Here is a 23,149-nt window from a genome sequence, read left to right as displayed (position 1 = left end):
GTGAAGGGAAATTTTAATTCCACATCCAAAGAGACGTCCTATACTATTGTGTGCCTCCAACTTTGTGGTAACAGTTTGTGTTCATTAAAAATAGATATATTTTCTATCTCAGTCATGTAGTGATATCAGTGCATTTTATTAAAATAAAATATATACATTATATTCATGACAAATGGTAAATAAGGTACATTTTCTTTTCCCGTTTATTTGTCTTTTGTGCTGACGTCTGAGTAAAACACTGCACAGCTGTGATTACGATATACACACACACACACACACACTCGGGAGCTCGTACACACCACCAGATCAAGACGTGTGAGATGAGAGAAGAGACTTTGGCATTTCCATCATCTGACATTCACATGTAATGAAGTGACGCTCACCTACGAGCGTCTGATGTCACCAGGTTTTACAGAGTATGAGAGACAGATGTGTGTCTGTAAACTTTGTCACTCATGGTGTGGACGAGATGTGGGACACGGGGAAGTGGAACTGTGGATTCTGACACGAACAAAATTATGCAGATTTTTTTGTTTGTTTTTTTGCAGACATCATATTCAAATTCACAGAGCGAGCAATTCATTCTTTTGTCTTATCAAGAAGATAATAAATGCACTTGCGAGACGAAATAAAAGAAATCCAAAAAACACCACTAATAGAGTCAAAAGGAGAGATAAAATATCAAATATAAAGATAGACAGAGACAAAGGAAGATAAACAGATACAGGGATATAAGAACAGACAGAGAGAGAGAAAAGAAAAGTAGACAGAGAAACATACAGGTGGAGAGGAAGATAGGTAGAGAGAGAGAGAGATGGACAAAGCAAAAAGAGAAGGAAAAAGTGAGAAAGGCAGAAAAAGACAGAGAGAAATGGGTGGAAAGAAACATAAAAAGAGGGAGCAAGACGGCAGGACAGAGAAAGGGAGATAGACAGATAAAAATTGACAAAGGGATAGAGACAGGTAGGGAGACAGAAAGAGATAGACAGATAGAAATGTAGAGGGGCAGATAGGCAGAGAGAGACATAGAAAGGGATGTGCAGAGGGACAGAGACAGGCAGGAAAAGAACACAGAGACAGGAGGAGAGAAACAGTGAGATAAACAAACAGAGAAAGACAGAGGAAAAGAGATGGGTGGAGAGTCAGAAAAAAAAGAAGATTGTGACGGTGGATAGTGACAGAGAGATGGACAGAGAAAAACAGAGGATAAAGATAGAGGAGAGAGACACCGAGAGAAACAGAAAAGACAGAGGATTAGGAAAGAGGAAAAGAGACGGAGAGATATACAGACAGAAAATCACAGAGATCGGAGGAGGGAGACGCAAAGAAAGATGGACAGACAAAAGACAGAGGGATAAAGATTGGTGGAGAAAAAATGGACAGAGGAAAAAGACAGAGGGATAAGGATGGCTGGAGAGAAACAGAAATGTACAGACAGAAAAAGAAAAAGAAGAGTGGAGAGACAGAGGTGGAAAGACAGAAGGAAATAATATAATATAAGTAGACGAAGAAAGACAAAATTATATAGAGGCAAAGTGGAGAGAGAGAGAGAGAGAGAGAGAGAGAGAGAGAGAGAGAGAGAGAAAGGTAGAAAGAGAGAGACACACAGGTGTCTATCTGTGCTGCAGGAATCTGTGGAGCAGAGGTGGAAGTCTTAGTTGAGGGATGAGATGAAGTCTTGAACGTCCCAGATACTCTCTGATGCACAACCTGCACAGCTCACTCAGGCCACGTGGAGTAACTACACACACACACACACACACACACACACACACACACACACACACACACAAATTACCAATGACAAAATGTCACCCTTCACCTTCAGTATAATTAATGGTGCACACACTTGTCTTGGAGCTTCAACGCTAACATTGCAGCTAACATATAAGTAAAGCGCGTAGCCACTAGTTTAGCATCCCGCTATCACACACGATCAGCTACGGAAGCCTAGAGGCAGCAAAATCCAATTTCAAATGTAATTTGCAAAACGATAACGTATTTCTGCATTTTAATTTACGTTTCCGTGTACCACGTGTGCAGTTTTAGGGCAAACGGAAAACTATATCATTCAAATGAAAAAGTATTACAGAAATTAATATGTGCAACATTTGCGTGCATTAAACTCCGGTTTCGCCGACTCAGGATTGCGTTTTCATCATATTGCCTGTGAAATTTGTAGCAAAATTCGGTGTATTTCAAAGGTAAAAAAAAAAGGTCCAATGCATTTAACGCATTGGAATTCAATATGTTTGAGACCACGCCCACTTCGTCATGGCAAACCCCGTTCCACTGTTTCTCTAAGAAGCTGTGCAAGCACTGAAGCGGCAAAATGTCCCGTTGTTTTCCAAAACTCATTTGCATGATAATTATTATGCTACAATTTCTGCTTGGACATGTTACACATATCAAATCATAAGTAATTTACACGTTAAAACTACTGTTAAAAATAGCAAATGTAAATGCTACCTCTATGCTTCTTCCACAGGAAATGACATCACTGTGACACTTTTTAATCCTTACAATATATAGCGGCGCGTTGTGCCTTCTCAGAAACCACTAACGCTGAACGCTAATGGTGGCTATACACCTCGATCGCTTGTTAGCCTGAATTAGCTTACAGAAGTTCACAGAGCGACGTGTTCGTACCTTCGTAGTGCAGTAGCACGTGTTCCGCCAGGCTGCTAGGGGGCGCCGTCTCCACCGCTCGCTGCAGCTCAAGATTTCGAGCGTTGATGTTGGCGCCGAACTCTAGCAGCACTTTGACGATCTCGGGGCAGTCCTTCTGCGCGGCGGCGTGAAGGGGCGTGTCCAGGAAACGCCCCTTCTGGACGTTAGCTCCTGCGCGGGAAATCGGAACGGTGGTCATTTATCGACAATGTTACATCATAAGATTCCCGACATCCCTAACTCTCGAACGCGCAAATTTCCGACACTTTGTGCCACGTGTGTACGGTACGAGTTTGTTTGGATTCATGCCATTTCTGGAGAGGGATCCTGTCACTGCTGATCCAAGGGGCACATTTTACACATTTTAATCTGACAGGAAGTACTCCACCTATTACATTTCTGACAGGAAGTTGGTGTAAAATTGTGTACTGGTAGCTTAGAAGTTCTGTTAGAAATTTCTTCACGTGAATATTTGAACCACATTTGGCAGGAAAAGCCGGGTGTCCCAATACTTTTGCCACATAGTGTATCTCTGACTGCTGTCTAAGTGTGTAAAATAAAATTCGTCTGACATTTTGCCCAGACCTCCATCTAGGAGTTTCCGTGTGCACTGTAGCTCTCGGGAGGCGCAGGCGATGTAAAGCGGCGTTCCTAAGTGAGGAATGTCGTAATCCACGTCTGCCCCCCATGATATCAGAGCCTCCACACATGCCGTCCTTCCTGAACAAAAAGCCCATGTTAGTGATATACCACTGGAGTTCAATTGCAAATGTAATGTCACATATATAAATACACCATCGCGATGCAGTTTATAGCTCATGCTAACTGGAATTTGTTTTACAAAAAAAAAGAAAACAAATGAAAATGGAAGATTCGAATCGAAGATTTGCACAAAGCAGCGATGTGGAAAATATTTTTGGGGCAACAACAGAGACTTGGTGATCTGCATGGAGATGAAAAATCTGAGCCTATTCTACATCTGTAAATTACAATAAATCTCCCTTTACAGTTTTATACGGTGTTATACGTTTTACTGCCCGTTTGTTTTTATAAGAGAAATGCTTGAAAAGCGTGTGCGCCACTATATCGTGCTCCCAAGGTCATACCGGCGACAACCAGTGGACTGTAAGGCACACTCTTCCACGTCTTCACTTCTCCCTTATCACTCTTGTTTGCTATGAATCAATACAACCAAACCACTTAAACCACTCTCCTGGTGCATGTGTTCCACCCGTTGCACGAGCGAGTCGCTACACTGTGTTACCTTCTGGTGTTACCTTTTAGTTATGCTGACAGAGAGAGTGTTGCCGGAGTCCACAACTGCACAGTGTCCTTAACTGTCATACAACAATGAGGATACTTTAGAATCCATATCCTTCTCTCCCTGTCACCCCTCGTCTATCTCTCTATCTCTCTCTCTCGGTCGAGTTAAACATGATTCTGAGGTTCCAGTGACCACTGTTCCTGCGTCTCTTCCCTCCTTAGATCTTGTCCAGGCCTGCCTCTGGCTGATGTTCTCTTCGACTGGAGGTCACTCTATGGAGCTGGGGATGTTTCTCATCAACGCCCTGGAGATCCATGAAATTCCAGAGTAAGAACGGGAGCTTTGAGGATGGATTTGGACTGTAGTTAATGTCAACAGTCTGCTACACTGACTCAGGAATACAGTTTGCTTCTGATCATCATCACTGTACCCCGCAACATTGTTTATCTGTAATAAATGGACATTCGGTGCAACCCAGATGAGGATGGGTTCCCTCTTGAATTTGGTTTCTCTCAAGGTTATTTCCTTATGTCATCTCGGGGAGTTTTTCCTTCACCACAGTCTCCACTGGCTCGCTCATCAGGGACAAACTTACACTTATAAAGAACATCTTATTAATTTTTATCACCACATTATCTGTGTGAAGCTGCTTTAAGACAATGTTCATTGTTGAAAGTACAAATAAAAATTAATTGAATTAAAATTAGCACAGTTAAAATACATTTGCCTTTTATATATATATATATATATATATATAAATAAATCACCTTTGCTGCTGGCCTCATGCATGGGTGATGGTTGGCATGGATCCGGCTGCGGGTTGGCGCCGTGCTCCAGCAGAACCTCTGTACACGCGGCACTGCCCGCAGAACAGGCATTAAACAGAGGCGTTACTCCATCGATGGTGGTAGCATTTACCTAGTGCACACACACACACACACACACACACACACACACACACACACACACACACACACACACACACAGAGTACTGACATGTATATTCTGCATATAAACTACAGCTGTTATAATACCCTTCACAAAATTCTGGAGGGTGCTACAATAATTTAAGGCTGCAATTGCCCTCAACAGTTTTGCACTCAGGTGTCCATTAGTGAACAGCTGATAACCTCGGCGATGACGGAACGGACAATCAGATGGCAATTGCTTTCCTTTGAATTCCGGTTCCTCAAAACTTTTCCTTCTCCACTCATTAGGGATGAATGTACAGTATAGGGACTCATTTACGGAGCTAAAATTTATATTTGTAATTCATTTGCATGTGCATGTGTTAAAAGTGGTCTAGAAATACAAAAGAATTGAATAGAAGTGAATTCATTGAAACATTCGTCCATTTTTATTTCATGCTACAGAAGCGATTATGTTGCACAATGATGCCATAAACAAGCCGTGATTTACTTCACTGGATCTACGTATACGGTATGACAATACACCAGAATAACAAGCAGCCAATCAGAATCATGTATTTTCCATGACCATAAAAGGACTTACATTCGCTCCGGCCTCGATGAGCGCTCTGGCACACGCCACATGATCTCCCAGACACGCCTCATGCAGGGGAGTCACATGATCGATGGTGACGAGGTTCGCATTGAAACCCTGATGAAGATAAAATGATTTCAAAATGAGAATTGTGTGTGTGTGTGTGTGTGTGTGTGTGTGTGTGTGTGTGTGTGTGTGTGCGCATCCATGTTTATGCACACCTGTGAGAGCAGGGTCTTCAGGGCCAGAAGGCGTCCCTGGCTTGCAGCTTCATGGAGTGGAGATCGGTCTGCCCATGAGCCTTTAAACACACACAGACAATATTAAACATTAGACATGACATTAAAGAGACTCAGCTTATGCGAGCTTCACACACAATGTGATAGTTATTTGTGAGTGTGCGATTTTATTTCGTGTCTCAATCTAATATTGACAAATGGCCAAAGAACAGGAACTACTAGAACTTATGACCATGCAGAGTATAGTCAAATAAAAACTGTTTTCTCACAGCAAAGGTGTAAAAAGTACCTGAAGAAGAATTACTCCGTTACAAGTCACCAATTCAAATATGACTTGAGTAAAAGTCTTCGAGTATCTGATTTGAACAGTACTTGAGTATTTGACTCGTATTGAATTTGAGCTCAAAGATGCACAAGTCCTCAACACCAAGACACGTGTAAGTGAAAAACCCAGAACAGCTGGTTTGTGAGGTTTTCTTTCCTCAAATTCAAACCAAATTGTACTCCTGAACACTGCATTAACCATCAACACAACAACCTCTTCAACACGGCAAAATGAAACAACGATCACACAATCGTTAAAAAAAGAAAAAAAAAAGAAAAAAAGAAAGGCATTAAAGCGATCTTTCAAAAAGGGATCTTTAATTAACAAATAAAAATCATGTCATAAAGTAGAAGAACTGTTAGTGTTCCTTTGACAAATCCAATGAAATTGAATAATCAATTATAACAATTTAATTATTTATATATGCAGCTCTCAGTCTCAGAGAAGGCGATATTTTTATTCAATTTCGAACTGGTCCTCAAAGTTTTTGGAAAAGGTAGCAATTATTGTGTAATTTAAATATAGTAAAAAGTACATTTATTAAATCATAAATGCAGTTGAGTGAAGAGTAAAAGTTATTTATATCTTTAACACTCAGTAAAACTAGAAAGTATCCAAAAAATGACTTAAGTACAGTAACAAAGTACATTTATACAGATACTTTACACCACTGTCCCACAGTCACAATACTGGATTGTGATTGGCTAGAAGGTGTTCAGGTGTGAGTTCAGAGCAAATTGACCGTAAGAGCAAATTGACCGCTGGATGGAGAGCACTCACTGCTGCTGAAGATTAGAGTTTGACCGATATGGGTTTTTTCTCTGGGCGATGGCGATATTTAGAAATCAGGGCAGCCGATGTCCGATATATGATGGCAATTATTTTAGCCGATATGTTTGCAGGTTTTGGTCCCCATGTCTACAAGCAGCCTAAACTACAGCTGTTCAAAGGCTCACTAACAATACAGTTCCAAAATGTTATACTCATTTTCTCTCTAAAAGCATTGTCCTATTTAACCAATAAAATATATAAGGCTAGATTAAGAACGAATAATAAGATCTTAAAGCCCGGGACACACCAAACTGACTGTCAGTGGGGTTTTTGAGCGTCAGTTGGCTTTAGTTTTAATCCATTGGTTGTTTTTCACTGATTCTGCATGCTGGATCGGCGCCGGATCTCATTGGCGAGAAAGAGAACTCGGACTGGCTGATTAGCTTAGCGCACGATAAAAACACGGAACACGCTTATTTTATTCCTGCTGTTGTCTTTGCAAACTTAGAGGACATGATAAAAACGTGTGAATCCTTTAGTAATGATCACAGCAGGTGTAAACACTGCTTGCTTTATATATTCACAGCTCTAGTTTTTGGATGCTGACTACAGAATACTGCCATCTGCTGGTGTCCCTTGATCAGATACTAAAATTGTTGCTGAAATGTGAGGGGTGTACTCTTTTTTGTGAGATACTGTATGTCCTACCTTTTACAGGAAAAAGGCTTTCATTATTTCTTGTGATTCAAAATCCAAACAGAGAGGTGTTATTTTCTAGCCTGCCATCCAGGTCATGGCACCAACTTGTCTTTTTTTTGACAGCAGCTAATGTAGGATTTCTCTGACACTTTGATTATTTTTTATCAGATCTCTGCTACATTAGAAAGTTCAAGGTAAGATAAGACCAGTTCACAAGTTGTAAAGACTTTCAATGAGATTTTAGCACAAAAATAACTCCACAAAATTCAAAAAAACCTGCACAACCCTACTTTTTGAGCTTACTGACAGATCCTTCGACAAACCTTTTTTCAGACTGTAATATTTCCACATGGATCCTCTTCTCTGACAGCAGCTATATATAGTACAAACTCCACCTGGTGTCCACATGCAAATGCCAAACCTTAAACAGCCCTCATTTCTCACCCCACTATAAATTACATACAAATGAATAAATAAATAAAAGCATTTCGCACTGTACATACCCAGGTCTCCGTCTCCCCATGGCACGTCTAGCCACTGATACGAGTAAGACATGAGCGCCTGCGAAACGAAAGCAGGTCATCTTTACACTGCAGGGGATCTGCTGGTGGGTGTAATGTTCAATCAGTGTGATCGAGTATCTTGATAGAGAATTTAAAAAAAAATCACATCACCGGAAATGGTGGCTTTATTATACTGTAGGGTGTGTGTGTGTGTGTGTGTGTGTGTTGGGGCTGCACCATTTTTCCAATTAATTTTGTCACGTCTGTACATTAGTTGACATTTGTGGTGGTAAAATATAAAGAGTCAAAGAATCCCAAATGCCTGCGGATCAAATGTGATTTAATGTGTGTGTGTTTAACTCGAGACGATCTTTTATCCAAACATGTTTACAGATAACATGCTAAATATTATATATAAATAAATATATTCAAGAAAGAAAAAAGAAAGAAAGAAAGAAAGAAAGAAAGAAAGAAAGAAAGAAAGAAAGAAAGAAAGCTAAAATAGGAAAAATTAAAAGAAAAACAGAAAGAAAGGAAGAAAGAAAGAAAGAAAGAAAGAAAGAAAGAAAGAAAGAAAGAAAGAAAGAAAGAAAGAAAGAAAGCTAAAATAGGAAGAAATAGAAAGAAAGAAAGAAAGAAAGAAAGAAAGAAAGAAAGAAAGAAAGAAAGAAAGATAAAATAGAAAGAAAGAAAGAAAGAAAGAAAGAAAGAAAGAAAGAAAGAAAGAAAGAAAGAAAGAAAGAAAGAAAGAAAGAAAGAAAGAAAAAAGAAAGAAAGAAAAAGAAAGAAAGAAAGAAAGAAAGAAAGAAAGAAAGAAAGAAAGAAAGAAAGAAAGAAAGAAAGAAAGCTAAAATAGGAAGAAATAGAAAGAAAGAAAGAAAAGTAGAAAAAAGAAAGAAAGAAAGAAAGAAAGAAAGAAAGAAAGAAAGAAAGAAAAGTAGGAAAAAATAGAAGTACACTGATCATATGGAGAAAAATAAAAAAAATAGATGAAAAGGGGAAAGAAAGAAAGAAAGAAAGAAAGAAAGAAAGAAAGAAAGAAAGAAAGAAAGAAAGAAAGAAAGAAAGAACAGAACAGTACACTGATCATAGGAAGGAAAAACAAATAAATAAACAATGTATTTATTTAAAAAAAGGTTGTAATTAATTTAAACAATTAATTCTGTTAATAAATTCTATAATGTATTAATTATTTAATAATTTATTTATTCTTATTTATTTTATTTCCTAATCCTTTATTTTTATATTTTATATTTTTATAATTTATTTTTATTTGTTTAAAACACCAGCACACAATGACAAATTTCTTGTAACTGTAACGCAAGAAACTTGCCAATAAAGATGATTCTGTTTCTGATTCTGATCATGAACAGTTTCCAGTCCAATCAGCCCAGTGTTCCCAGTAACCGATGTCCTGTTCCCAGTGTTGTTACTGGTTTTCCTGCAGCACTGAGGAATTCTGGGACGTTTTTTCTTTCCTTTTAGTTGCAGCTCATTGAGATTCTACAGCAGTGTTGAGGCCCAGGGTTTAGTGAGGACACAAGCGCGAGTCCCCGTTAGGACTGGTGGAAGATTTACTGCTTACTGAAGCTCACATGTTGTCATGATTACTGAGGAGGCCAAATCTCACTCACACACACACACACACACACACACACACACACACACACACACACACACACACACACACACACACACACACAGCTCAAGACACTTCTTGCTGAATTCCTCATGAATTAAACTGTATAAACGGAGCTGAGACACTCAGCGTGATTAATAAAGAGCTTTAGGATTGCTGTCCTCTGTCACACACACACACACACACACACACACACACACACACACACACACCCACACTTCACTTTATCTGCACTGGAGTGACGACTTCACAGGACGGGATCAAATGTCTACATAGCACACATTCAAAATCTAAACATAGCACACATTTCCCATGTCCTTTTCTGAGTCTGCTGCTTACAAGAAATCAGCATGTAGGTGAAACAGCAAACAAATGCTGAAGAGAGCACTTCACTTCAATCCTAATGAGACTCAGAGATCAAGGTCACGAGCGGCCTAGAAGTCTAGAAATCAAAGGATTAGGGTTTCGGTCAGGAAATAAACTTGGTACTTGTAGATTAGTTACAAATAATCTAATTTTTCTTTATTTTTATTATTATTATTATTATTATTATTATTATTATTATTAATAATAATAATATTATTATTATTATTGTCCTATCAAGTTGCTTGTAAATTAAAAAAAGAATGCATTGACTGTATGGAAGGCCAACGGGGACAACTATGTAATGCAATACTGCTGATTCTATAAATCACTTTTACTGCCGAACTAATGTGTGTTTCAAACTTTAAGCTTTAATTTTACATTTTAAAAAGTGTTTTATATTTAGTGTTTTATTATATTTTATATTTAGATTGAATATGTATTATTTTATATAATATAAATATTATAAAAATAAATTTTTTTATATAATTTTATATGATTCCTTAATATATTTTGAGTGCATAAATGATCCTATAAAGCAGAGGTGTCCATCTTCCTATAAAGGACCAAAAATCAAACATTCCTGAGCCAAAACTAAATTAAATAAATTATGTCAAACTTTATTATATTACAATTATGGCTGTCAAAATCAACGCATATTAATTTTATATTTAAGTTTTTATTAATGCGCGATTAATGCAGTGTGAATTTCTTTTTGACATTGAAAAAGAAATGAATAAATAAAAAAGGGGGAAAATAAAACCTTCAATGCAACATGCATTTATTCACAACGTCCTTCCTTTACTCAGATATAAAAAGAATAAATAAACTTCACCAAAGGTTTTTATATTAATCACTAAACATTTGTTTTACTGATATCAAGCACCAACGTCTCAAAACGAGCATCAAAATCCGCCATGACGCACACATCCGGCAATTAAAACCGTCCGTGTGGAAACATAGCAAAAGTTCTATTTGGTGTCCTGATAATTACTTCATTTAAAACATTTACAAGAATATTTTGTCTTCATGAACATACATAAACATAAATTTGCATAAAGCATTGATTTTTTTTATGTCCATGTTGATTAGTGTATTAAAAACTAAGTTGCAATTAATCACGGGTAAACTCATGACAATCGTGCGATTAAATACTTTTACTGATTAACAGCCCTAATTAAAACAAAAGTTGGCATAATTCCCTCTTTATGATTTAATAATATTTCAAATTAAATAAATTAAATAATTAATAAATGAAATAAATAAATAGAAATCAGGACTTTGTAATCTGCCTGAATAATTCGGTTTTATTTCATGGTTTTCTTGTTCACTGAAACTTATAAACAGTAAAATATAAAAATAGGAAGTTATTTATAGTACGATAGAGTTTAATACGGCTATAAGCAGTGCCGCCATATGCTTGTAATATCAGAGATCACTAATGGCGGACATGAAGATGCTCCTCATTTATTTATTTATTTATATTTTCTAATTGGGCAAATTCGCTTATATTCTGTACTTTCCATTGCCAATTTACATTTTTTTGCAGCTTTAAAATGAACATGTTATATTAAAACTGTAATTATAAATGAAGATCGGTATCTGTAGAGATCGAATTACAGGCACTAAACTTATAAGCACTTAGAATATAAATTCTAATTGTATAAGCAATTTATCTGTGTAAAGCTGCTTTGGAACAATGTCCATTAAAACATACAAATAAAACATGAATTGAATCTGTATGAATAGCTTTTTTTTTTCCTCTTCTCATGACTGGCATGGCGGTTTAAACATCTCTGCTATAAAGCAATAAAGTCCTACATTAGTATAATAATAACAACTACAATAAAAATAAAGGCGTAAAAGAGGACAAAATAGAATATCTGCTATTTAATCAAGCTTGAGGTATTGAGCAATGTGATTTTTTTTACCTTTTTCTTAATAAGCCAACAATACGTTCATATTTGTAGTTATTCAGTCCTCTTCCTATCCTATTCCTATCTGCTCTCATTCTCTGAGACTGTAATCAACAACACAGAAATGTTTGGGGAAACATCTACTAACTGCTGGTATTCTAAAACCGAGGACCCCAACCGCCGAGTCCTGACCCGATCGCAGGCCGTGGAAGTGTTGCGACGAGGTCACAACCAAGATCTATAGATATGACACTGTATTATTTATTGTGAACTTTAAGAGCGACTTTATATACAGTGTTTAAACTCCCCCACAGACACATCCGGTCTCACCAGCCAGTCTGGTGTACAAACATTATAGAAACAAGATCTAATCACAGGCGTGTCAATATTCAGGTTATCCTTAAACCTACGAATGGAATACTGCTTCAGTTCTATAAGCATAAAATGTAATATATAGATGACATTCTGGCCACAATACATAATATCCCAGCCAAACATTCCTAATTTCATTCCAGCAGCAGAAACAAATCCTGGATTCATGCTCCCATTATGGCACTTGATATGTTTCATATTTAAATGTCAAGAGTTACGTTCAGGAAAAGTCGGATCAACTGCCACGTGCGATGGCGATGTCAAAAAGTCTACAGTAACAGTTTCCAACTATAAAGTGGGTTTTACGTGGTGGTCAATGACGCCACAATTTGTTCCTAATTTTATTCCTCTAGCGAAAACAGCTGCATATAACAGCGTCCAGGTAGTCTTCTACTTACGATGGAGACATGTTACGCAAAAATGTCAAAGAAGTCGAAGATGGTGCTATGACTCCGACAGTGACAGCCTGATTTATCATTTAAATTTTCTGCTCCAAACTTCTGCTTTCCTCTTCTTTTTTTTTTATTTAAATGTATAAAACTGTATATTCACATTCCCTTTAAATGCATTTCTGTCAGATTGTTTTATATTCATATTCATGAACGAATTATATTCATGATAATTGTTTGTCCAGCATTCGCCATGTCCAGTGATGATGTTTTTAAGTCAACTGTAACAGCTGGAATTTGTTTAACTAGGAAGTGAGTTTTATGTGTTGACGTAACAGAAGTTGAGTGTTACACATGCTGAAAGCTCCTGGTAACACTACCAATGCTATAAAAAATATTTTGCCACTATATTGGAGCATCGATTGACTGAGTGCCACTGTGTAATACTGTGTTATAATAACTAGGGGTGTAACGTACACGTATTCGTGTTAAAACATTTCGCTACACGGCTTTCTGTTCTGTGCACGTGTACCGAATGCAATACTTTTTACGTGCAGAACAGAATTTAAATCTGAGTTCCCCTTTAAAAACATATTAAGTGGCGGGCCGCAGGTTTGTTTATTCTCTGCCTTGCACTTCGAGCTACTCGATCTGTACCGGAAAAACTATTTTGTTTTACACATTTCTTTACACTTTACGCCACCTTTTTGTACAACAATCTAATGCTATGGATTTAGCGTTTTATGTCCGGCTTCAAGAATTTCTCTTAAAATGAGAAAATCCTGACAATTCCACATATCGAGGGAGTGAATTAATGAAGAATGGAATGAATGAAGACTTTTGGTAAAGTCTGCTGAAATAAGTAGAACAGTTATGTAGATCATATCTTTAGAAAATTTAAGATTAAATGTAAAATACACACACAAACACACAAACACACACCCATTTATATACACATCTGTATAACCAAATAGGGTCTAACGAATGTAAACTATTTAATTACCCATGGATTTTAATTTTATTTAATTAATTTAATTTATGGCAATTTAATCAATATAATAAGTGTATTAAATTAATTGTATTGTTTATATATAATTTTTTTTTAATTTAAACCATGCATTTTATTTAAAAATGTTTTAAAAATGTAAACCATTGATGCTCACAAACGTTAATAAAAATAAACTGCATTAATTAAAAATGACAAGCAATTTTATGTTTTGCATTTCTCTGTCCGAACCGTACAGGAGCTGCACAGACCCGTGACTTAAAAACCGAGGTGCGTACAGAACTGTTACGTTACACCCCCAATAATAATATTAATAATAATAATAATAATAATAATAATAATATTAATGATAATAATAATAATAATAATAATGATAATAATGATAATAATGATAATAATAATAAAAATAATGATAATAATAATAATAATAATAATAATAATAATAATAATAATAATAATAATGATAATAATGATAATGATAATAATAATACAAATAATGGTATTAATAATGATGATAATAATAATAATAATAATAATAATAATAATAATAATGATAATGATAATAATGCTAATAATAATAATAATAATAATAATAATGATAATAATAATAATGATAATAATAATGATAATAATAATAATAATAATAATAATAATAATAATAATAACAATGATAATGATAATAATGCTAATAATAATAATAATAATAATAATAATAATGATAATAATAATAATGATAATAATAATGATAATAATAATAATAATAATAATAATAATAATAATGATAATGATAATAATAATAATAATAATAATAATAATGTTATTAATAATGATGATAATAATAATAATAATAATAATGATAATAATGATAATAATAATAATGATAATAATGATAATAATAATAATAATGATAATAATGATAATAATGATAATTATAATAATAATGTTATTAATAATGATGATAATAATAATAATAATAATAATAATAATAATAATGATAATAACAATGATAATACAATGATAATGGTATTAATAATGATGATAATAATAACAATAATAATAATGATATTCATAATAATAATAATAATAATAATAATATCATTATTATTATTATTATTATTATTATTATTATTAACAATAACATTCATAATAATAATAACTTTCTGTATGGATTATGATTGTTTTATTGAAAGTGTTTTTCTAGAAGACTAATTGTTTTATTGAAGGTGGTTTTCTATAAGACTGAAAGACACACACGCAGCCCTGAAACTCATGTTATACCCCTGTTAGTGTGCATGTGATCTATAGTTAGATGTTTTGACCATGTGGGCCCTCCAGATTAGGTGCACCATGCTTGCGATGTTGATGTTTTATTGCATAACAGACCTCCTCTTTCTGGTGGATTTTTCCCCCCAAACACACCAAATCTCGTGATGATCTGAACATGCACGCATCATTCCTGCAATAATGCGCCAGGTTCACGTGAGCTCCAATGTCCACACTTCCCAAAACCGTCCGTCTCGTGCGCGGTGTGTGTGTGTGTGTGTGTGTGTGTGTGTAAAGCAGTAAGAGACACTGCACTCACCCTGACTGGTTAAAATGCCCCAGCGAGATTTCTTTACAGGGGACAATTGGCCCAAATATCCCTGTTTTCGCTTCCTGTCTGTATATCCGTTGCGCTCGTGCTCTGCTCCGGGAACTTCAGGCATGTTTGTTTATGCGCTATAATGTGAACGGGAGCGCGGGCACGCGGGGAACGAGACCGCGCACGAATAGAGAGAAGCCTGGTAGCGGGAACGCGCGGGGAGAGGGGGAAGGGAGGGGGAGATTGTTTATATATATATATATATATATATATATATATATATATATATATATATATATATATATATATATATTCTCTGCTATTAGAATCACTGACTTACGTTCTAATATATTTATGTCCTTTAATATGTATTAAATGATTTCACCATAGTCTGTTCTCTTCAGAGCTTTTCTTTCGTTTGCACTGATTTCAGTAGTGTATATTTATGTTACAGTTTCTATCCAATCAGATTTCAGCCATTAAATGTTGCCAGTATCAAAGAAATCTGCCTCGAGGCCTTCAGAATCAATAGTGCATATATGATAATGAAGCTGTCGCTTTACCCAATCACATTTCGAGTTTGCAGCACCGGTGCTATCTAGTAGGCGTATAATAAAGTCAGCATTTTTACATCTTTTGGTTGGATGATCGGCGAGCGCACTAGTCACAGCTCGCACGTGGCATCTGTAGCAAACTGCACAAGCTCAAACTCTTCTCCAAGTATTCACCAGGAATGGTTTTCCAACAATATCAAGGAGTTCCCAGAGGTACTTGTTGGCTGCTTTTTATTTTTACTCTTCGGTCCAGTTCATGCCAAACCATCTTCGTAGATCATCTGATGCAGTCACGCCATCACTCTCTTTCTTGAACAAATATCTCTAAACTAGAAGTGTGTTTGGCATCATTGTCTCCTTGGAAAACAAATGATGGTCCCACTAAATGCAAACCAGATAAGATGGCATGTCGTTGCAGAATTCTGTGGCAGCCATGTTGGTAAGTGTGACCTCTATTGTGACTAAATCATCAACAGTATCACCAGTAATAAACCACCCATACAATCACCATCGCACCTTCATGCTCCACAGTGGGAACCACACATTCAGGAACCGCCTGTTTACCCCCTGTACATCTAACGTCTTAAATTCAGATTTATCAGACCAGAGGAAAATTTTCCACTGATCTAATGTCCATTCCTTTTGTTTCTTGGCCCAAACAAGTCTCTTTTGCTGGTTGTTCTTCCATCGTAATGGTTTCTTTGATGCAATTGTAAACCATTCTATGTGACTATCTATCTGATGAGAGAACGGCATGAGTGTGCCAAGCTGTTTTTATATAGTTTGGATGTCTTCAGTCTTAATGTACTGTGTTGAAAATGTAAAAACGTAAGAAAAAACACTGAAGGAAAAGGTCTCCAGACTTCGGGTTGGTACCGTATACTTACTATACAGTTTGTAAATGCTTTTGTATGTTCTATGCATTTGTACGCATTAAATATTATAAACATTGGGCTCCATTGTCTATGTATTTCCTAAATATTTCCTATGTATTTTATTTTATTACATATTCTAGATTTACATATAACCTTTTGTTCCAGATGTATTTAATTTTAATTGGATCAACAAGGAGGCCAAAAGCCCTAAGATGTGCTTATATCTCCACATTCAACACTAGCTCTAGCTACCTGACAGACTAATGGTGCACTGTTTTCAGTATTGGGATTAGTAAGTATTGGGACACCTGATTTTTCCAGCCATATGTGGTTCTTCCCCAAACAGTTTCAACAAAGCTGGTGCCTCAGAGTTGTATCGGCTCTCTTTGGATGTGCTTAAATCAAATATTCCCTTCACTCAAATCTGTTTCAGCATAACAACGCCCCAGAGCACAAATCCAGCTCCATGAAAATCGGCTTGACAAGGCTTGGAGTGGAAAATCTCCTGCTGTAGATCTCCAACCATATTAAACACATTTGGAATGAATGTGAATTATGACTGCACCCCAGGTCTCCTCACCTTCTCACCTACATCAGTACATTACTAACACCTTATGGCTGATTGAAACTAACATTATTCTACACAAGCGCTCTCTAAGATTTGGTGGAACATCTTCCCAGGAGAGTGAACGCTCCTATAAAAGCAAATGGGGACCAAATGTGGAATGGGATGCTCAAAGAAGAACATACAAATCATATGTTAAGGTGACCACAAACTTTTCTTATATACTGTAAAATATTACCCTCATATTATTGAGCAAAATACTGAAATAGCCTCTTTGTTTATCATCACATTGACCACAAACTAGCTTACGGCTAAGCATTTGGGAAACATGCACAGAAGCATAAGCTAACATAATTTTGAGGTAGAGGTAGTGTAAAGGAGCATTTACCATGGAAGCAAGACAAAAACATAATAAATATCAAGTCTTCAATAACATTTTGAAAGATTTTGTAAATTTCTGAGGTATTTTTTTTAAATCAAAATAAAAATTGACCACAAAGTAAACTTTGCTCAAAGAATTACAGATAACAGATAAAAAGCTGTTATTCAACATTAACTTTAGGTTTAGCTCGCTGGAAATGATGGACAGAAACATACGCTAGGCGATGTGTGAGGTAAATGATTGAACTAGCTAGCAAGAAAGCGAGAGAGGAACATCACAATTTTCAACTTTACGCAAATATTTATCTTGTAATGTATAGTTTTGAAAAGACTCGATCAATTTAGCTAATCTCACGTGTCAGAAAGCATCCGCAACAACGTGATAGAACCGAATGGTGATGTTCTTCGTGAACACGGTGAACACGTAGCCCCCAGTGGAACATAGCATAGCTAGTCAACCTCACACACTTAAAATATCTTGTTTCCTGACAACAATCAGCCACACAGGAAGCGATCAAATTGTAGAACTGTTCCGATGCGCAAAGGGTTGCTAATGTTAGTAATGGCGTGAGGTCATTTATAAGAGACACAGAAATGCAGACTATTTAAAGCCTGTGTTTACAGTGTGTGTATGCCTGGTTGTGCTATTTCTGGCTCAGCTTTAATCTCCAGTCCAGAATTAACTCTGTCTTCTTGATAGGATGCGTCACGTTAAAAGGGAAATTCTTCCACTGTGATGTGATGAGTTACGTGAGACAAATGTTACGGGCCGTCAAATTGTTTTCTGTCTTCCTTCACTGAAGGTTGTTGTTCTTGTTGTTACGCAGATCTAGCAGTTAGAAGCTATGGCGAATGTACAGTTTTCTCTCACTTCTTATCAGAGAAGTGTATCATTGTTTGAGATCATCTCTGTATGCGTTATCTGTGGTTCAAAAGATAGCGGACACCCGACCATAAGATTCGTTTGTGCTTTTCTGAACAGCCCATTCCACCCCCATTTAGTCCCCATTTACTCTTCTAATAACCCTGACTCTTCTGGGAAGATGTTCCAGTAGATTTTGAAGTGGAGATGTGTGTGAGATTTATTCAGCCACAAGTGTGTTAGTAAAGTCAGGTACTGATGTAGGTGAGGAGATCTGGGGTGCAGTCAGTGTTTCGAATTATCTCAAAGGTCTTCAGTAGGATTTGAGTTCTCCAGTAGGAGATCTTTTACACAAACCCATGTAAAGCATATCTTAATGGAGAGGGGCGTTGTCATGCTGGAATAGGATTAGAATAGGTGAAGGTAAAACATCCTATATAACTGTGTGCCTCCCACTTTCAACTGGCTGGAGAAATCAGGTACATATTAGTACTAATAAATAATAGAATATAGTAATATAGTAATATATATATATATATATATATATATATATATATATATATATATATATATATATATATATATATATTTTTTTTTTTTTATTATTATTATTATTATTATTATTATTTTGTACATTTTATTTTATATATATTATTATAATTTTTTTATATATATATTTAAATTATTTTATTTTTATTTTATTAATTAAGCATTTATTTGTTTGTAGTTGGAGGGAGCCTGTTTTGGCTGGGGTGGGGGGGTATTGATTTGTGGCCTTAAAGGGTTAAGGTGGTATTGGGCATCATCTCTATTATACGTTATTAGTTGTAATACATCAGTTGTAAACTATCGCCAAAGTGTGTCATGTCTGTAAATGCATTATGTTACTGAAATCAAAGTAGAGCAGAATGAAACAGTGATGATTTACTATTTATGGACTCTAGAATCATAAAGGACGAATCTGCAGAGCCATATTCAGACCCTGAACCACAAAGGAGAAAATTGTAGCACAACTTTGCTCTGCATTTTTTTCCCGTCCAGTCATAATTTCTGAAAAGAACTGACCAATCAGAGCAGCCTGGAATATTATATAATCATACCCCTGACCCACATGACCTGATGGCTTTCTTGTCCTGTATGATTCAATCTGAACGCAGGTTTGTAATCAGGCACACTCACTACGAACACACACACACACACACACCTGCATCAAGAGTATGAAGGCTTGTAGAAAGGCATAACATCTCCTCCTGAGTTGTCTCGAACCCCCCTGCATGTGTCTCAGACATACTCGGATCACTTACTGTGCCCTTGGCCAAAATCGTAGAACTCTGCTGCGATGCGCGCCGCCTCCTTCCGGTTCCCTTTGACCACGTAGAAGTGTGTGAGGATGTTCAGGCTGATTTTGACGAAGAGCTTGAAGCAGAACAGGGCAAAGATGGACAGGTAGACGTTGGTGTAGCGTGAGCCGAACGGCCGCTCTTCCAGAAAGTCGGTCATTGCTGCTGAGCGCTGCTGATCTGTTTTGGAATGAGGGTCAGCTGGGCATGTGTTGACACAGATCAGATGGCACGGCGACCCACTTTTTCCCCTCTCCGGGAACGCCCACTCCTGGCAGGCCCAGAGGCCAAGCTGGAGAGATAAGGCAGCTGGCTGTGGAAAAGTGGACCACTTGAGGCATAGCAACAAAGTTGTGTTGTTATGGAGAGAGAGGAAAAAAAAACAAAGTGCTGCATGTCTTATGATAGGATTGTTGTGGAGAGAAATGTGTAATGTGAGACACTGCAGTGAGACAAGAACAAGACAGAACCTTATCTAATATAAGAGAATGGCTTCGAGGAGAAGTGGGCGAGATGTCCAAACTATCACTTCACAATTATGATAAACATCATGATATTTTGTTTTTTTCCCAAACCTTTCTACAAGTGCAATTTAATAAATTAGAATATCATTAAAAAGTTTATTATTTTTATTCAATACTAAAAGTGAAACTGGTATATTATATAGATTCATCACACATACACTGATATATTTCAAGTGTTGGTTTCTTTTAATTTTGATGATTTTGGTTTGCAGTTAATGAAAGTATTTTAGAATACAGTGCCCTCCACAATTATTGGCACCCCTGTTTAAGATGTGGTCGTGGACTTCTAAAAATTCTCCTTTTTTTTAAAACAACATAGAACCCAAATGCAAAAAAAGAGAAAAATCCAACCTTTCATTTAAGTACATAACTTTGGTGGTAAAAAAAAATCATACATTTAGAAAAAAAAAAAAACTTGAAATCATGTGTCCCACAATTATTGGCACCCCTAACAATTCCTCTGAAAAATTTAATTTTTTTTTTTTTTTTTATATATTTTTCTGTAGTTGCTAAGGTTGGTCAGGGTATCTGGGGACTTTTAATTAGTAATTCATGATTTCCTGTTTCCCTGGGTTATAAATATGACGTGACACAGAGGCCTAATTCTCTTACCCATTTGTCAACATGGCAAAGACAAGAGAACACACCATTCAAGTAAGGCAGATGTGTGTCGACTTCATAAGTCAGGCAATGGCTACAAGAAAATAGCCACTCGCCTTAACTTGCCAGTATCTACAGTCAGAGGAATCATTAAGGAGTTTAAAACAACTGGAACAGTGACAAACAAGGCTGGAAGAGGTCCCAAGTTTATCTTGCCACAACGCACAGTGAGGAGGATGGTAAGAGAAGTAAAAAAATTTCCCAAGCTCACCGTCACAGAATTGCATCAAAGAGTGGCATCTTGGGGTCACAGAGTCTCCAAAACAACCATCAGACGCCTCTACATGCCAACAAGCTGTTTGGGAGGCATGCAAGGAAAAAGCCTTTTCTCACTAACACTCACAAACGTAAACGCCTGGAGTTTGCTAAGCGGTACTGGGACTTCAACTGGGATCGTGTGCTTTGGTCAGATGAGACTAAGATTGAGCTTTTGGCAACAAACACTCTAAGTGGGTCTGGCGAAACAAAAGATGAGTATGCCGAAAAGCACCTCATGCCCACCGTGAAGTATGGTGGAGGATCTGTGATGCTGTGGGCCTGTTTCTCTTCCAAAGGCCCTGGGAACCTTGTTAGGGTGCATGGCATTATGAACGCTTTGAAGTACCAGGATATTTTAAATAAAAACCTGATGGCCTCTGCCAGAAAGCTGAAGATGGGTCGTCATTGGGTCTTTCAGCAGGATAATGATCCAAAACATGTGGCAAAATATACACAAAAGTGGTTCAGCAGTCACAAACTCAAGGTCCTCCCATGGCCATCTCAGTCCCCAGACCTCAACCCAATCGAAAACCTGTGGGGCGAGCTAAAGAGAAGAGTGCATAAGAGAGGACCCAGGACACTGGATGATCTAGAAAGATTGTGCAAAGAAGAATGGTCAAAAAATCCCTCTCTCTGTGTTCTCCAATCTTGTAAAATGTTATAGGAGGAGATTAAGTGCTGTCTTGTTGGCAAAAGGAGGTTGTACAAAGTATTAACATCAGGGGTGCCAATAATTGTGGCACACATGATTTCAAGTTTTTTTTTTTTCTAAATGTGTGATTTTTTTACCACCAAAGTAATGTACTTAAATAAAAGGTTGGATTTTTCTCTTTTTTTGCATTTGGGTTCTATGTTGTTTTAAAAAATAGGAGAATTTTTTGAAGTCCACGACCACATCTTAAACAGGGGTGCCAATAATTGTGGAGGGCACTGTACTTTGAAATATTTTGAAAATATTTTGGAATATTTTGAAAAAGTTCAGTATTGGAGACTCGTGGTGTCACACTCTAATCAGATCATTAAATCCAAACACCTGAAAAGGTTTCCTGATCCTTCAAATGGTGTCTCAGTCTGGTTCAGGCGACACAATCATGTGGGAAGACTGCTGACTTGATATCCTGGAGTCTGGAAAAAGAAGAGAGGGGAGGCACAGAATCCAAGCTGCTTGAAGTTTGCACAGTCAGTTGTGGTTTGGGGAGTCATGTGATCTGCTGGTGTTGGTCCACTGTGTTTTATTAGGTCCACAGTCAGCACAGTCGTCTACTAGGAGGTTTTAGAGCACTTCATGCTTCCCTCTGCTGACCATCTTTATTGAGATGCTGATTTCATTTTCCAGCAGGATTTGGCACCTGCTCACACTGCCAAAAGCACCAAAAGTTGGTTAAATGATCATGGTGTTGGTGTGATTGACTGGCCAGCAAACTCACCAGACCTGAGAAACAAGAGACCGAAACATGCAAATGAGCTGAAGGCCGCTGTCAAAGAAACCTGGGCTTCCATACCACCCCAGCAGTGCCACAGTCTGATCACCTCCATGCCACAATCTGATCACCCCTATGCCACAGTCTGATCACCTCCATGCCACAATCTGATCACCTCCATGCCACAGTCTGATCACCTCCATGCCACAATCTGATCACCTCCATGCCACAATCTGATCACCTCCATGCCACAGTCTGATCACCTCCATGCCACAATCTGATCACCTCCATGCCACAGTCTGATTACCTCCATGCCACAATCTGATCACCTCCATGCCACAATCTGATCACCTCCATGCCACAGTCTGATCACCTCCATGCCACAGTCTGATCACCTCCATGCTATGCCCAATTGAGGCAGTAATTAAAACAAGAGGAGCCCCGACCAAGTAAAGTACATATACAGTA

At 37.1% G+C, this 23,149-nt stretch overlaps 1 protein-coding gene across 4 annotated transcripts; it reads right to left on the bottom strand.

Annotated features, from left to right (window-relative positions):
• Positions 1–1,179: 1,179 nt before the first annotated feature.
• Positions 1,180–20,014, bottom strand: asb5b (ankyrin repeat and SOCS box containing 5b). 4 transcript variants are annotated; one of them, XM_046861885.1, is made up of 8 exons: positions 15,242–15,323; positions 7,975–8,032; positions 5,659–5,738; positions 5,447–5,554; positions 4,702–4,852; positions 3,256–3,390; positions 2,650–2,841; positions 1,180–1,741 (listed from the first exon to the last, which is right to left on the bottom strand). In XM_046861885.1, the coding sequence occupies exons 2-8, from the start codon at positions 8,024–8,026 to the stop codon at positions 1,614–1,616; spliced, it is 846 nt and encodes a 281-aa protein (XP_046717841.1). In that variant the 5' UTR covers positions 8,027–8,032; positions 15,242–15,323; the 3' UTR covers positions 1,180–1,613. The 4 variants fall into 4 exon arrangements, with proteins under 4 accessions (XP_046717841.1, XP_046717816.1, XP_046717824.1 ...); XM_046861860.1 differs by lacking the exons at positions 7,975–8,032; positions 15,242–15,323 and adding an exon at positions 19,783–20,014; XM_046861868.1 differs by lacking the exon at positions 7,975–8,032 and having other exon boundaries at positions 15,242–15,431.
• Positions 20,015–23,149: the final 3,135 nt, after the last annotated feature.

This window comes from Silurus meridionalis, chromosome 2 (genome assembly GCF_014805685.1).
Source record: "Silurus meridionalis isolate SWU-2019-XX chromosome 2, ASM1480568v1, whole genome shotgun sequence".
Classification (NCBI taxonomy): Eukaryota; Metazoa; Chordata; class Actinopteri; order Siluriformes; family Siluridae; genus Silurus; species Silurus meridionalis.
The sequence above is the reverse complement of the archived record's forward strand: the minus strand, read 5'-3'. Positions and strand labels throughout refer to the sequence as shown.

What these genes read in the sequence shown, in the direction of transcription:
- asb5b (XM_046861860.1), bottom strand. Translation starts at nt 19,978, where the DNA reads ATGACCGACTTTCTGGAAGAGCGGCCGTTCGGCTCACGCTACACCAAC. An exon ending in CGATTTTGGCCAAGGGCACA is followed by an intron (nt 5,739 to 19,782) that starts GTAAGTGATCCG and finishes GTGTGTTTAAAG; the next exon opens with GCTCATGGGCAGACCGATCT. An exon ending in CGTGCTACTGCACTACGAAG is followed by an intron (nt 1,742 to 2,649) that starts GTACGAACACGT and finishes GTGTGTGTGTAG; the next exon opens with TTACTCCACGTGGCCTGAGT.